A 13,988-nucleotide genomic window follows, 5' to 3' on the forward strand; every position below is an offset into this window, starting at 1 on the left:
TATTCAGGATGCGAAAACATAAATCGGCTCCCCCCCACCCACCCCCGAGGGGAGGACCTTCAGGGTGAAGGGCCGACGCTCCTGGTTCTGGTTCTGCAGGTGGCGTCTGATGGCTAGCAGAACCTTCGGCCCCTCTGATGTTGGGAACAGAAAGTTTCTAATGTTTTTTTACCCTTTGGTCCTTGAATTTGTTGACGAGTGAAGACAGGAAGTCCTGACAAAGCAGTAATGTAGACACCAGTTCACCGTTCTGCAACTCATAATTTACATATCATATTAAATTTGATTTTGATGCTTTCTTCACCCTGAGGCATTTTTCCATCTCTGCAGCGTCGTTCTCTCAGACGCTGCAGAGGTCCCACACGGCAGGATTTACTGCGGCCGTTTGCGGTGTGAAGGAAAGCAGAGGTCACTGCTGCCTAGCATCAGCTGCAGGTGATCGATGAACACTGATCACCTGCTTTTTCACGGAAATCGGCCAATAGTGATCGGTGGCCAATCGATTGGAACACCATTCCTATAAACCTGTTTGCTCAGAGCTGCCTTTGATTCATAGCAGCTGGAACACCAGTAGTTTAAATCTGAATCTGAATAAACTTGACAACAGTTTTTTCTAGGGTAACTTTATACTCAGGAAGTCTGGAATTAGATTTTCCCAATCAGGAGGAATCTTCCATGTCTCGTCGTCTTCCTTCCTGTCAGTCTCGTCCACATGAATGTTTTTTTTTTCTTTTAGTACATTTTAATATGTTTCTACAAATAGTTTTCTTCAAAGATCTTGTTGAACCTTCAGGTCAGAGTTTTCAGGAAGGTCTGCCACAGATACTTTGAAGGTCTTACCTGGTCATAACAGGCTCCTCCCCCTCCAGGTGACCTACCAGCTGAAGATCCTCACCACAGCGCTCTTCAGCGTCTTGATGCTCAGGAAGTCTCTGTCCAGAGTCCAGTGGGTTTCCCTGCTGCTGCTCTTCGCCGGCGTCGCCATCGTCCAGGTACGTCCCGGTTCTGGCTCCACTGATCCGGAGAACGGTTCCGGTTCTTTGGTCTTCTGCAGGTTTTCTTTCAGGCTTGTTCTGGTTCAGTCCGTCTCAAGTCAAGTCAAAGTTTATTTCTATAGCACATTTCCAAAGCTGACCAAAGCGCTTCACGGGAAACATCACAGGTAGATAAATGATAAAATAGAAAATAAAAATAAAAGTTCAGTAAAAAATAAGACAAAAAATAAAATTGGCAAAGATACCAAAAGCTAATAATATGAATAAAACCAAACGATACATAATTTTTAGCTGCAGCAATTTTCTTCCATCCTTCCGCTGGTGTTGAAGACCAGAGAGAACAGATGAGTTTTGCCCCAACTTAAACCAAACTCAATCAAATTTTATTTGTATAGCACCTTTCAGCAACAAGGCATTTCAAAGAGCTTTACATCTTAAAAACACAAAACTACAAAGTCATAGAAACATGAGAACATCACACATCAGATTATTGATCAATGTTTCACGATTGTTTCAAAATCTTCTTCAACCAGCTGAGTTTTAGTCTACATTTAAAGGAGCTCAGGGTTTCAGCTGTTTTACAGTTTTCTGGGAGTTTGTTCAAGATATGTGGCGCATAGAAGCTGAATGCTACAGTCCTACACTGAGCCAGTGTAGGACAACTGGGTGATGAAATGTAGAACTAGGTGATATAGAACTGGGCGGTGTCTCTATCTCCCTGGTTTTAGTGAGAACTCCAGCAGCAGCGTTCTGGATCAGCTGCAGCTGAAGGATTTATTTATTTATTTATTTTTAAGCTGACTGAGAGTTTAGCAGCCAGAGGGAGACGATCCACAGAGAGGCTCTGTCTGCTTTACCGCCTGTCTTTTGGGACAGAGGGTAGAGCAGCCCTACAGCCACCCAGAAGCCTGAGGTCGATAGCGATAGCCCACCCTGGTCTGTATAAATAATGGTCAGATCGGACAAACGGCTCCCTAGCGGCCTTTTTCTTCAGCTATTCAGGAACCAGTGAGGCCCACAGCTTAAAGGGCTGCGCATATACTCATAGAATCTGGGGTTGCAATACGTAACCAACGTTCTACTTCGTATAGACTTTGCCCTTTAAGGCTATCGCTAGTGCTAAAGGCGAAGCAGGATGTAGTCTATGCCTCACTGGGTCCATCCAGACCACCACCATGAAGCATCTGTTCGCATATAACAAAAACAGTCTCAGCCTAGAGTGCGGAATTATGCGCTCCCGGCCTCCCATACAGCAGAAGACCAGAGAGGAGAAAACATCTGGTCAGAAAGGTTGAGACAAACAGACCTGCTGCTGTGAACAGGAACAACGAACGTTACGAACTGTAACAGTGTAATGATGAACAGAACAGGTAACTTATATTATACAACACTTTGGACAACCATGTTGTTCTCAAATGCTTTGTGAGTAAACGTAACAAAAATAATTATTCTGTCAGAAATCTGTGAACAGAATGGGTCATAGAGAACGTGGAAACATCACACAGGTAAACCCAAATAGATGAGCACAGAGATGACCAGGAAACTGCCGTCAAATGTCCTCCACAGACATTCCTTCACGCAGAGCTGTGGAGGATGAAATCCCTCTGGTGGAGTGACTCTCAGATTCTCTGGAGGATCCAATCCAGAAGAAGTGTAAGCCTGTGAGATGGCCTCACACAGAAAGATGCTGGGTGGACAGAGAACATCCCACTGAGTTATCTCTGTAATGCATGAACAGACTCAGACAGCGACGCAGTGCAGACGTGTGCGCCACATAACAAGAAAGCGCGCGCACGGGGCAGAGAAGATGAGAAGCAGCTTCTGTCTCAGAGTTATGAGGAGGGGGATAACCCTCCAAAGATATCTCTCTTGATCTGAACGAGCTTGTGATGCTTTGAGGAGTAAAGCAGGGTTGGGACGCAGCAAAATATAATCTTAAGAAATCATAATGCAACCGCTCAGCAGCATGAAAATGAATGAACCAAAAACTAAACTCAGCTATCGTTGGTATGTGAAAATGTAGGGCAGATCCAACATCATCGTATTCTGAGACAAGAAGGAGCAACGGAGAGAGCGGAAAAATCGCTCACTCTCTTTGCGGACATAAGGGCCAACAGCAGAGCAGTTTTAAAAGACAGGAACTTAAGAGGAGCCTGATCTAAAGGCTCGAATGGAGCTTCAACCAGAGCGTGCAGGACCAGTGTTAAATCCCACAGAGGAGCAAGTGGGCGTGACACCTGTCTGCTTCTGCGTACACCTCTCAGGAACCCCTTCATGGTTGAAGACCATTCTGTCACCAAAAACCCTCATGGCAGGAGGAAAAAGCTGCAGCATACGTTTTAATTGTGCTGAAAGCTAAGTTTCTGTCCATCAGCTGCTGGAGAAATGACAGCACGCAGCCTAAAGGACATGAAATGGGCTCCACCCTCTCTCCCGCGGACCAGCACTGAAAGGCTGACCATTTCGAAGCATATGAAGCTGTGGTAGAAGCGGCTCGTGGGCACTGAATGGTGCGCACCACATCCTAAGGGAGACCGAGCCTCTCTAGGTGCTCCCGTTCAGCCGCCAGACCCAGAGATGTTGGCCTATTTCCGGGTGGCTCCTGATCTCTCCGCCAGCCTGGAGGAGCACATCCTCTCTCCATGGCAGCTTCCACGGTCGACCTGACATCAACTGCTGCAGACTGGGAAACCACGCCGCGTTCTTGCACTCGGGTGCCAGGATTACCGACAGCTGTTCCTCCTGAACTCGGTCCAGGAGCCGTGAAATCAATGGAACTGGGGGAAACGCATAAAGGAGCATTTTTGGCTATGGGCTGTGAGCGAAGGCGTCCACTCCTAGTGGTAGGTCCTCCCGTGGACTTGGTGAGAACCATAGCTGGCACTGCGCGTTCTCCCACGTGGTGAACAGGTCCACTGCCGGTCTGCCGAATCTGCTCCATATTTGAGCAACCAGCTCGGGATGGAGACTCCAGTCCCTGTGGTGAGGACCGCCCCTGGACATGATGTCCGCTCCTTTGTTCAGGACGCCAGGGATGTACACCGCTCTGATCCAGAGCAGGTTTATGCCTGAAAAGCACAGCAGCTGTCTGGCGATGTTTAACAGCTGAGTGGAACGCACGCCTCCCTGGCGATTTATGTAGGCTGTTACACCAGCCCCAGCTCCAGACAAGTTTAACAGCAGAGGCTTGGCTGACTGTGTGGATGGAAAATGCCCACCAATGCCACCGGGCCTGCTGCTGCCACTCTGTTGACCATGTGGATCATAACATGCTGACCCTTCAGCAGAGGAGCAAAGTGCTGAGTCACCTTCAGCACCGTGAGGAGCCCCAGCACGTTTATATGAAGAGTCATGTCGTCTGGCCACTCTGCTCCACCCACCTGAGACAGACACGTTCCTCCCCATCCCACCTGGGATGCGTCTGTGAACACCATTAGGTGTGACGTGGGTCTGCTGAGGGGAACTCCCTCTGCCAGAATGCTGGGGCTTCCACAGTGAATGAGATTGGCTCCCACTGAAGGAGGAACAGAGATCATGCACCTCTTCTGGCGCATGATCATGATTGAGCAACTAGCTCGGGATGGAGACTCCAGTCCCCATGGTGAGGATCTATGCATAGGCAAGTGAACCATCTCTGGAGACACGTGAGCCGCTGACATCATCCCCAGCAGCCGCGTGACTGACAGAGCTGCCGCTACGCTGCGAGGCCTGACACGGTGGAGCTGTGCTGACAGAGGATTGACTCTTGGTTGTGCTAATCGGGCTCTCATCGTAGCCGAGTTCAACTCCACTCCTAGATAAATGATAATCTGAGATGGAAAAACCGAACTCTTACCTCAGTTGCTTCTGGGTCTGAATGGCAGCTTCCTCTTTGGACTGAGCCAGTAAAAGCAGGTCGTCCAGATAGAAGAGGACTCTCATCCCTGCCATGTGCAGTGGTTGCAGCGCTGTTTCCACACATTTGGAAAATGTGCACAGGGCGAGAGAATAACCAAATGACAGACGTTTGTACTGATACTGGGCCCCTGGAAGGAGAAACGCAGATACTTCCGGTGTTTCAGGATAATGGAGACGTGGAAATATACATCCTTTAAATTTATGGAGGTGAACCAGTCGTCCTGGTGAACGTTTCCAGCACCTGTCTGATTCTCAGCATGTGGAATGACCTCTCCACAATCAAGCTGTTGAACAGGAACAGATCAAGAAAGAGTCTCTCTCCTCCTATTTTTGGGGACCAGAAAATAGCGGGAATAAAACTCCACATTTTCTTCTCCTTGGGGAACCGTGGAAATGACACCTTTCGCCACGAGTTCCTGCAGCTCTGACATAAGAGTGGCGTTCTTCACCGGAGATGGTAGAAGCGTCTCTACGATCCCCCTGAACAGTGGAGGCCTGCCGCCAAATTGCATCATGTAACCCCTGCTGATTAGCTGATCCATCCACCTGTCCAGGGAACATGCAGCGCCGTCACTCTGAATAATGTTCTGAAAGCGGGCGTGCATTCATGTGAGGTGCTGTGGTTCGCAGGAACTATAGCCAAGTCAGAGCCCCTACCGCCGTCCCCTGCCTCGGAGAGTCTCTGGGGAGGGGAGAAGTCAGAGGGGAGCTCGAACAGAAAGGGCTGGTTATTGCCTCCATGCGGCCTGAGATGACCGTGCTCATGTCAGGGCGGGGACAAACCCATGCGCTTCCTGAAGGGGAGTCAGGGTGTCTGAGACGCCGTTTTGGCATGGTCCGCTGCCGGACAAATGAGGAGCCTTCGACACTCACGAGGTGAGATGAGTGTGAAGCTGCAGCCGGAGTCTCACTAGGCTCTAACTGTTCACACAATGCGCTCCTGGATTCAGACTGCTCAGAAGAGGCAGACTTATCCACTGAGACAGAAAACTTCTGTCTCACCTTCTTAGAGGCCACCGGCTCGCTGTGTGTGTGCGAGGAAGCTGCTGTGAGATCAGCTGATCTGACAGCTGGAACCTGCAGGAATTTTGCTCTCAGCGATGTTTGTGTTTTATTTCAAAACATTTCACATTATCACACACATTCCTTCCAGCTAGTTATTTCCTAGCTTGTCTGCTCCATGGCTGGCCAGTCCAGGATGGCTCAGGCTGACATCTGCTGGGAAGATGCTGGGTTGCTGGCTGTCGCACCAAGAAGAACTGCCAAGAGGTGGAGGAGGATGGCAAGAGTCTCCTAAGAGCAGAGTAGGAAGAGACTGCTGCAGCTGTGGAGTGTCTCAGGTGTTGACGGCAGCCACGTCGGTCCCTCCAGTGGCCGGAGGTGCAGGTATCGGGTTGTGACCCTACCAGGCAGAGGACAGACTCAGAGGTGATGGGGCCGTTCAGCAGGTCCTTCTGGAGCTTCTCGGACATTGACGCTGACAGGCGGAGCCAGGCAGTCCTCTGGATCAGAGTGGGCCAGGAAGCGATTCATGAGGAACAAATCGCTGACGTGGTGCACAGGTTGAGTATGATGTCAACCTCTTTGCAGAGAGAGCTCTTAAGCTCCCCTAGCAAGGCAGCTTCCTCCACCCTCTTAGAGATGCCGCATGACAACAAGGTGGCATTATTCGTGGCAGCCGTTGTCCGATAGGCGCACTGGTTGGCACGATCAGAGAACCTGGTAATCAACTAATCGTGCTTAGAAAGGGGCACGATCAGTGCCCCTTTCGCTGGTATAATCTGGACGTCTTGGACCCAAACACTTCCTCGAGGCCCGGATCCAGAGTTGGAACAGAGGGAACAGTCCGGCAATGAATCCTTCCACCCTGATGATAGGCGCATAGGTGGAGACAGGCGCCCTCACCTTCGTGGCTTCAGCCGCTGCCTCAGCTAATTTCGTCATCATGTCTAGGAACTGAGGCCAGATGGAGTCTGGGCGGCGACTCTGGGCAGAGCCAAACTGTCCCGCCAGATCATTCGAACACGGTAGGGGAGGTTGGAGGACAGGAAGCCCTTTAGCACTAGCCGCCTCCTTGATCAAGCTAGGTAGCTTGTGGAGGAGCGAGCCCACTGCTGGGAGCGGGGTTGAGTCCGACATACGGAGCCCGGGGTTGACTGAGCATCCGCTCAGCCGCCTCTATTCCACCGCAGTTCTTCCCAGCTGAAAGGCAACTTCGCTGCTGCTCTCTCCACCGTCCTCTCTGCTGGCAGAATCATTTGATTTCCGTTCAGCGTAAGCACCACATGAGCAGCAACCGGACTCGGTGGGCCCAGGGCTCCGCCTAGCACCAGCCTTGAAAATAGCTTGCCTCTGCCTTCTCACCTCCAGCGGGAGGAGAGCACAGGAGCAGCAAGAGGGCTGAGGCGTTAGAGTGAGGCCCGCGTGCTGGGGGCCCCGGCATCCCTCGCAGATCCGGTGCCCGTCGAAGGACATGATGTACCCTGTCTGACAAGACGGGCACAAATGGGTGGAACCGTTGGACAACATCTTTGCTCTTAGACAGTCTTGATATCGCTACGCTGAAGAAAAAAGGGGTCCGTTTGTCCGGTCTGGCCGTTATTTATCCAGGGTGGGGCTCACCTACTGGATGGGTGTGGACTACGCTTTTTTTCAGTGCTGCGCATGAGGGATAAGCCCACTAGCGGTAGCCTTAAAGGGCAAAGCCTATGCGAAATAGAACTCAGTATTTTTCTTAATTAGGTACAGAAAGTTTGCTCTTAGTCAAGCCTGTACATCCTGCAGACAACCCTATAACATCTGTACAGCAGACTGGCTGTCATTTGTAGTTACAGGCAGATTTATAGAAGGAGAGACTGCTTTTAAAGATACAACACAGAGGCAACAGATACAAGGCTAAAAGAACGGGCATTAACATTGACCCCGTACCCCGAATTGATCTATTAGTGGATCTACTGATGGATCTATCGATGGATCCATCAGTAGATCAATAGATCCGTCCATCGATGGATGTATTGATGACTCTGCCTGTGGTCTGATTGCAGGTGCAGCAGGAGGGAAAGAAGGAGGCGGCGGTGGCTGACGCCTCCAACCAGAACTATATGGTGGGTCTGGTTGCCGTGGTGATCAGCTGCCTGTCGTCTGGCTTCGCCGGCGTTTACTTTGAGCGGATCTTGAAGGGCAGCTCTGCGTCGGTGTGGATGAGGAACGTGCAGCTGGGCATCTTCGGCACGGCGCTTGGACTGCTGGGAATGTGGTGGAACGACGGCGCCGCCGTGGCCGAGCGCGGCTTCCTGTTCGGCTACACCGGCATGGTGTGGTGCGTCATCTTCAACCAGGCGTTCGGTGGGCTGCTGGTGGCCGTGGTGGTGAAGTACGCCGACAACATCCTGAAGGGCTTCGCCACTTCCTTCTCCATCATCGTTTCCACGGTGATGTCCGTCTACCTGTTTGGCTTCCACGTGGACTTGCTGTTCACCGCGGGGGCGGGGCTCGTCATCGGCGCCGTCTACATGTACAGCCTCCCCAAGGCGCCCGGCGGCCTCCCATGCCCCGAACCCTCCTCTTCCTCTGCATCCGTTGAGCCGCCGAGGGCGGGCAGAGGCGGCGAGATGGAGGCGTTTCTGCCAAAGTCAGTCCTGGTGAAGTGATTATGTGTCTCTGGCGCCACCTGGTGCTCCTTTCCTCTCTGCTCCAACTAACCAATGAGTGAGCTCCTCCTGCTGCGTCTCCTCCTCTTCCTGTCCTACTAACCTCTGCTCCCCCTCTCTTCCTCAGAGCTCCTTCCCCAGCCGCCAGCGGCACAGACTAATTCCTAGAAGCTGAGCAGGAAGGAGCTGGAGCGCCCCCTGCTGTTCTCTCTGCCTTAAAACTCTTTGCTATCTGAAAGAAGCGCCTTACACTGATTGGGTCCTGCTTGGTAGTTGCTGATTGGTTGGTCGGCGTGGGGGCGGGGCCACCTGTGGACTGTATGTTGCCTTTCCCTCTGTCTGAAGCCATAGGGTGGCGGTTCTGATCCCGGCCTGGTGTAGCCCGGTCCGGTCTGGCTGCTCGCTGGGAATGTGCTCATTGATTGGAGCATTTTTTAATTGTTCAACTAATCTGTGATGTTTGTTGTTGGAGGGGGCGTGGCCTGTCTGTAGGCGGGGTCAAGGGTCATTGTTTCATTTTTGTCTCCATTAAGACCTGATATGTTCCTGAAAACTTGAGCAGGTCCAGAACCTTCATGTCATAACCCAAACCACCAGAAGATGGCGCTGTCCAAACAGCACATGCAGAGAAATATTCTCTCTAAAAGTCTGAAAATGAGTTCTATTGTTTCTGCTGATGGATATTCATCATTTTGTGGAAGACCGTCACATTGTGTCATGTGGGCGGAGTCAGGAGTTGATCTCAGTCCTACCTACATCCACTGGTCACCGCCGGGTTTTCCTTTTACAAAGAAAGCAGAAATATTGTTCAGTCTCAGTAAAAAGAAAGTACACCCTCAAATTTCACAGCAGATTTCTCCTCTGGTCCATTAAACTAAAATCAGAGGAAATTGAGTAGAATAGAAATGAAACCTACAGAGACTAAATCGATCAGATATTTAGTTTTCAAAACCATAAAATAATCCAGAAGTCTGAGGTTTTATAAGACAGAACTACAGAGAAAATGTTTCATTAAATCCGATTTAAAGGTTCTTTAATTTCCACATCAGGATCTAGAAACAGCTGCTTTCTGGTTGGACCAGCTAAAATGTCTCCATCCAATCAGTTTGAGCTTTAAGGTTCAAAAGTCTTGTTTCATTTGGTCCCGAGTCAGAAAGGTTCTTGTTAAATTCCTTTAAAACCTTTTTGTCGGATTTAAACGCTGTGTTCCGGGTTGGTTGGAATCGGACCTCGGCTCACCCGGATCACTCGGGTCCATTTGGAGACAAAAACCCGGCAGAACTGCGAAGATTTCGCTGGATTTCCGTTTTCTTTCTGTTTGGGTGGGTGAGGGGAAGAGGAGCGGTCTGGACTCTTCCTCGTGTTGATGATATTGATTGGGATTCTGGTGGGATAACGAGGATTTTTACGTTTTTTTTTTTTGTTTTTCCTGAATCTGAAGCTTCATCTTCAAACAGAAGCTTCAGTTTTTCAGCTGTGCAGATGCTTTCCAGGCGTTTCAGGTGTTAAAGTATTTGGACCTCCAGGACGATTCAGAACCAGTTTTCTCTCTGAGACCCAGAGGTCTGACGGTGACGATGATGATGGTGACAGAAGAAAACAGAATTAATTCATATGAATCTCAAAAGTTTTTCCATAACGTTCATCTTAAGATCATTCAGTAAAAAAAATCACCAATCGTCAAAATAGTAATTTTCTCCTAACACGATTGAAGAAATAGAAAAATTATTTATAAATATGTTTTGACCAAGAAGAACAAAATGAATGATAAAGTTTCATTTCTTTTATTTCTTTATTTCTGCTCGCTGTGTCTGGTCATGGCCACCAGGGGGCAGCCTCATCAGACCCGGATGGAGTTTGGCTCCTTGTTCAAATCCTTTCAACATTAATATCTCACATCATTCAAAGTAATGAAACATTTTCCATTAAATAAATCTTTTTATATTTTTTGTCCACAAATAAAAAATGCTGAAAAGCCAAAAATGTAATTAAAATATATTTTCTTTTTGTCTTGTTTTTGCAATCATAATTTATCAAATTGATGTAATAAATGTTATTCCTGAGCAATAGAAATGCAAGAGATAAATGAAGAATATATAAAAATGTAAATTGTAGGTGAATATTGATACGTTTTATTTTATCTGTGCTGAAAGTGAAAACATTTTATATTTTTCCTGAAAGCTTTTTTTGTTGGGGGAGGGGGGCGGGGAATCATGAGCATCTGAAGGGGAAAAAACTGAACACTTCTTGTTTTTATATTTGAAGAAACTGAGATGTATGAGTTGTTTACAGGGTTGTTTTTATTTCTGTGTAAAAATTAAGTCCCATGAGATTATAAATTCACCTGAATGACGCAGAGTTTCTGTGTTTGGTGGAAATTGTAGATTTTCTGAATCAGATTTGATCTGAGCTGACAGCCTGGAGCGCCCCCTGCTGGATATTTTCTTGTGTTGGCGAACCGGAAACAGTCGCAGCTCCGGGTTCCATGTCCACTTCCTGTTTTTCTCAAACTGTTGGGACAGTGTGTGCGTTTGCACTCGGTTGTTGGTTTGTATCACAGCTTGTGAGTTTGTAAATATTTGTTTTGGTAAAGTTTTATAAATCAAACACTAAACTCTGGAGTTTGTCTCTTAATTTCCCTTCAGTTTGGAATTGGGACAAAAATCAGCCTGAATCGATGTCTAACTAAAGCTGAAACGCCTCCAGGTGCGAATACCTGGCTAAAGGGTTAGCTCATTAGTAGAGCTAATGCTAACGAACTACAGGTGAGGCAGTTTAAGCCTCAGCAGAGCGAAACGTTTAGCCTGTTGCTTCCCAGCCGGGTCAAAGGTCAGGAGACCTTAGTCCAGCTGTCGCAGGTTCGATTCCCAGCCTTTGCGACCTTTGCTGCATGTCTTCCCCCTTCTCTCATTACCCACTTTCCTGTCAAATAAAGGCCACTAGAGCCAAAAAAAAAGGTCAGGATCAGACTAACGCTCCAATAAATCACCAGAGATAAACATCTTGTTTAGAATTAACACATTTCTTACTAATGTTTCGACATTAATATATTTCACTATATTTTTATATTCTAATTATTTTAAAAATACACCAAATCTAATTAAAAGGATGTAGAAAAGCTACTTGTGAATCCATGACTGGAAAACCATCAGAAAGTTTTTACTTCCTGGTTCCCTTCAGGTGAAACTCGATTTTCCAGTTTCACTCCAACTATTATCACGAAACTACAAAAATTACATTTCTATTGTATTTCTGTCAACTTCCCTGAGAAATTCCTCAAATATTCCAGTTTGTGACAAAAATGGATTTCTGCTGCAGCAGGCGGGATCCGAACCCAGGTCACGACCTCTCCAGGTCAGTGTGCTGGTCTTACTGGGAGGACTGGTTTTTGACCTGTTTGTGGATCTCATTGATCAGATCTGATTAGTTTTCATCAATAGTCCTGAAAGTTCGGGCCTGGTTCTGGAGGTGCGGTCCAGGGTCGAACACAGGAAGTTCCTGGTGCTCTGCAGGTTTCAGGGGTTCTAAGATCCGGAAGCGGCAGGTTTGGACCAGAACCTTCTGGACCGCAGTCGACAAGGACAGAATAACGGAGATTCATTTCATCTCCATAAGAAGGAGTCACCTGGAGATGATCATGAAATTCAGAGTTTCTCAGAGAGAACTTCCTGTTTAAAGGACTTCCTGTTTGTAGAACTTCCTGTCCCAGAAGTCGGTCTTCTCTTCGGATGAGGCCATGAAGGAACCGTCTTCTGGCTATTCTTCTCCTGATCTCTTTTCTAATCTTCCTCTTCCTCTATCCGTCCTGCAGGTGTTCAGGAAAAGAGAAAGGATCCTGAAATGGACAGCTACCACTTCCTGTCTACTGAGGTCATGACCTTTCAAATTAAGATGCCAGACAGCATCACTCCAACATCTTCTGGACTTGAAAACGGTTCGGTTCTGCTCTCCAGCACCATAGAAGTCACACCATAAACCGTTCTTTCAGTTTGTTTTTAGGTGAAACACATGAAGTCTCATCATCTCATTGTGATGAAAAGCTGATGGTTCTGGATTCAGGGTTTTATCTGAAGAAGAAAATAAGGAGAACTTTGTGAAGTGACTTTTTGTGGACCTTCACAATAAGAGCAGAAACTAAAGATCAACTTTCTGATCCTTCATTTCTTTGCTTCTTCTTGGCTTCGTATCGTTCAGTTTCGTTCTGTTTTCGGTTTCATTCGGTTTTGTTAACGTTCTCACATGGAGAGCCAAAGTGGTTCTGTCCCTCTGAACCGGATCAGGAAACCATCTCAGAATGTCTCCAGGTTTTCAACATTTCAAAATAAAAGGCTGGATTTTTTTTTCCAGATAGAGATATACACATTTTTAAAATGTATTCATTTGTTTAATAACTTAATTTGATTTATTTACACATTTTTATTTTAGAAAGTAAAATAAAAATGTATTTAAGTAAAATAAAAATAAATGAAATGTATTTATTTGATAAAATCACCTTCTTATCGTTATATTTTATTATTTTTGGGTTGTAATAATAAAAGTAAGTTTTCAAAATATTGAAAAAAGAAAATAAATTAAAAATGTATTATTTATTAAACTCCAAATATCTTTTTTTCTGTCAGTTTATCTTTATGAACTTCCTTTCATGTCAGAATAAATTTCCTTTAAGCTCATTTTACCTTAAAATAAAACTACATTTTTATGTTTTGCTTTTTTGTGTTCTGTTTAATTTGTCATTTTCTGTCACTGATTTTTAAATGAAATGTTCTCCATGTTATCTTGTTGAAGTTTGTTTTATTATTTCTCATGTATTTTGAAATCTTCCCATGAATTTAAACCAAAAACAAACACTCCACTAATAAAATAAAATGTTTATGATGTGAAGGAATGAAATCTGCAACTTTTCGGTCTGAGGCACTAAACTGTTTACAGCGCCCCCTGTTGTGGGTCAACAAGGACTTTTCTGATTTTATTTCACTTCAATGTGAAATAAGTGCAGAAGAAGAGAAGTCATTTATGTTACTATATATTTTTATTGTGATAAATGACTAAAGTTCAGGTTTACTTTCCTGTTCAATAATAAAACTGACGTCTGCAGTTGGTCAAGCTGCCACCAGGGGGCGGGGTGGAGCCTTCTTGTTCTGTCAGAAGCAGCTGCAGGTGTTGATGACCCTAATCTAAGAGGGCAAAGTTCAGCAGTTAGCTAGATCCAGGATCCAGGTATTAGCCTGGTCCATTGAGCCACAGCTAGTAGTGATGGGTAGATGAGGCGTCATGTATCGTTTCGACACAAATCAAAACTGTGTCGAGTCTGTGTTGATACTGTCACTCAATACTGACACCTGCTGGACATTAAAAATTCCTACAGGCAACGTAGTGATTTGATGACCTAGTAGTCTATACCAGTGATTTTCAACCTTTTCTGAGCCAAGGTACATTGTTTTAATTG

The 13,988-nt window shown here is 46.6% G+C and overlaps 1 protein-coding gene across 4 annotated transcripts in view; it reads left to right on the forward strand.

The window, feature by feature from the left end:
• The window catches only part of slc35a2 (solute carrier family 35 member 2), a 24,239-nt gene extending 11,486 nt beyond the window's left edge, over positions 1-12,753 (forward strand). The window contains exons 4-7 of one of the 4 annotated variants that reach the window (XR_001423518.1): positions 870-992; positions 7,937-8,523; positions 11,188-11,371; positions 11,500-12,753. Coding sequence is in view for 2 of the 4 variants with exons in the window: in XM_015025157.1 (XP_014880643.1) it covers positions 870-992; positions 7,937-8,523; positions 8,670-8,703 (744 nt within the window). In the remaining 2 variants the exon portion in view is untranslated. Of the gene's footprint in view, positions 1-869; positions 993-7,936; positions 8,524-8,669; positions 9,535-11,187; positions 11,372-11,499 lie in introns of those variants that run through there. The other 3 variants (XR_001423519.1, XM_015025158.1, XM_015025157.1) reach the window with 3 other exon arrangements.
• The last annotated feature ends 1,235 nt before the right edge of the window (positions 12,754-13,988 follow it).

Source organism: Poecilia latipinna, unplaced genomic scaffold (genome assembly GCF_001443285.1).
Source record: "Poecilia latipinna isolate Pla-1442-1.1 unplaced genomic scaffold, P_latipinna-1.0 Scaffold3977, whole genome shotgun sequence".
In the NCBI taxonomy this organism is placed as follows: Eukaryota; Metazoa; Chordata; class Actinopteri; order Cyprinodontiformes; family Poeciliidae; genus Poecilia; species Poecilia latipinna.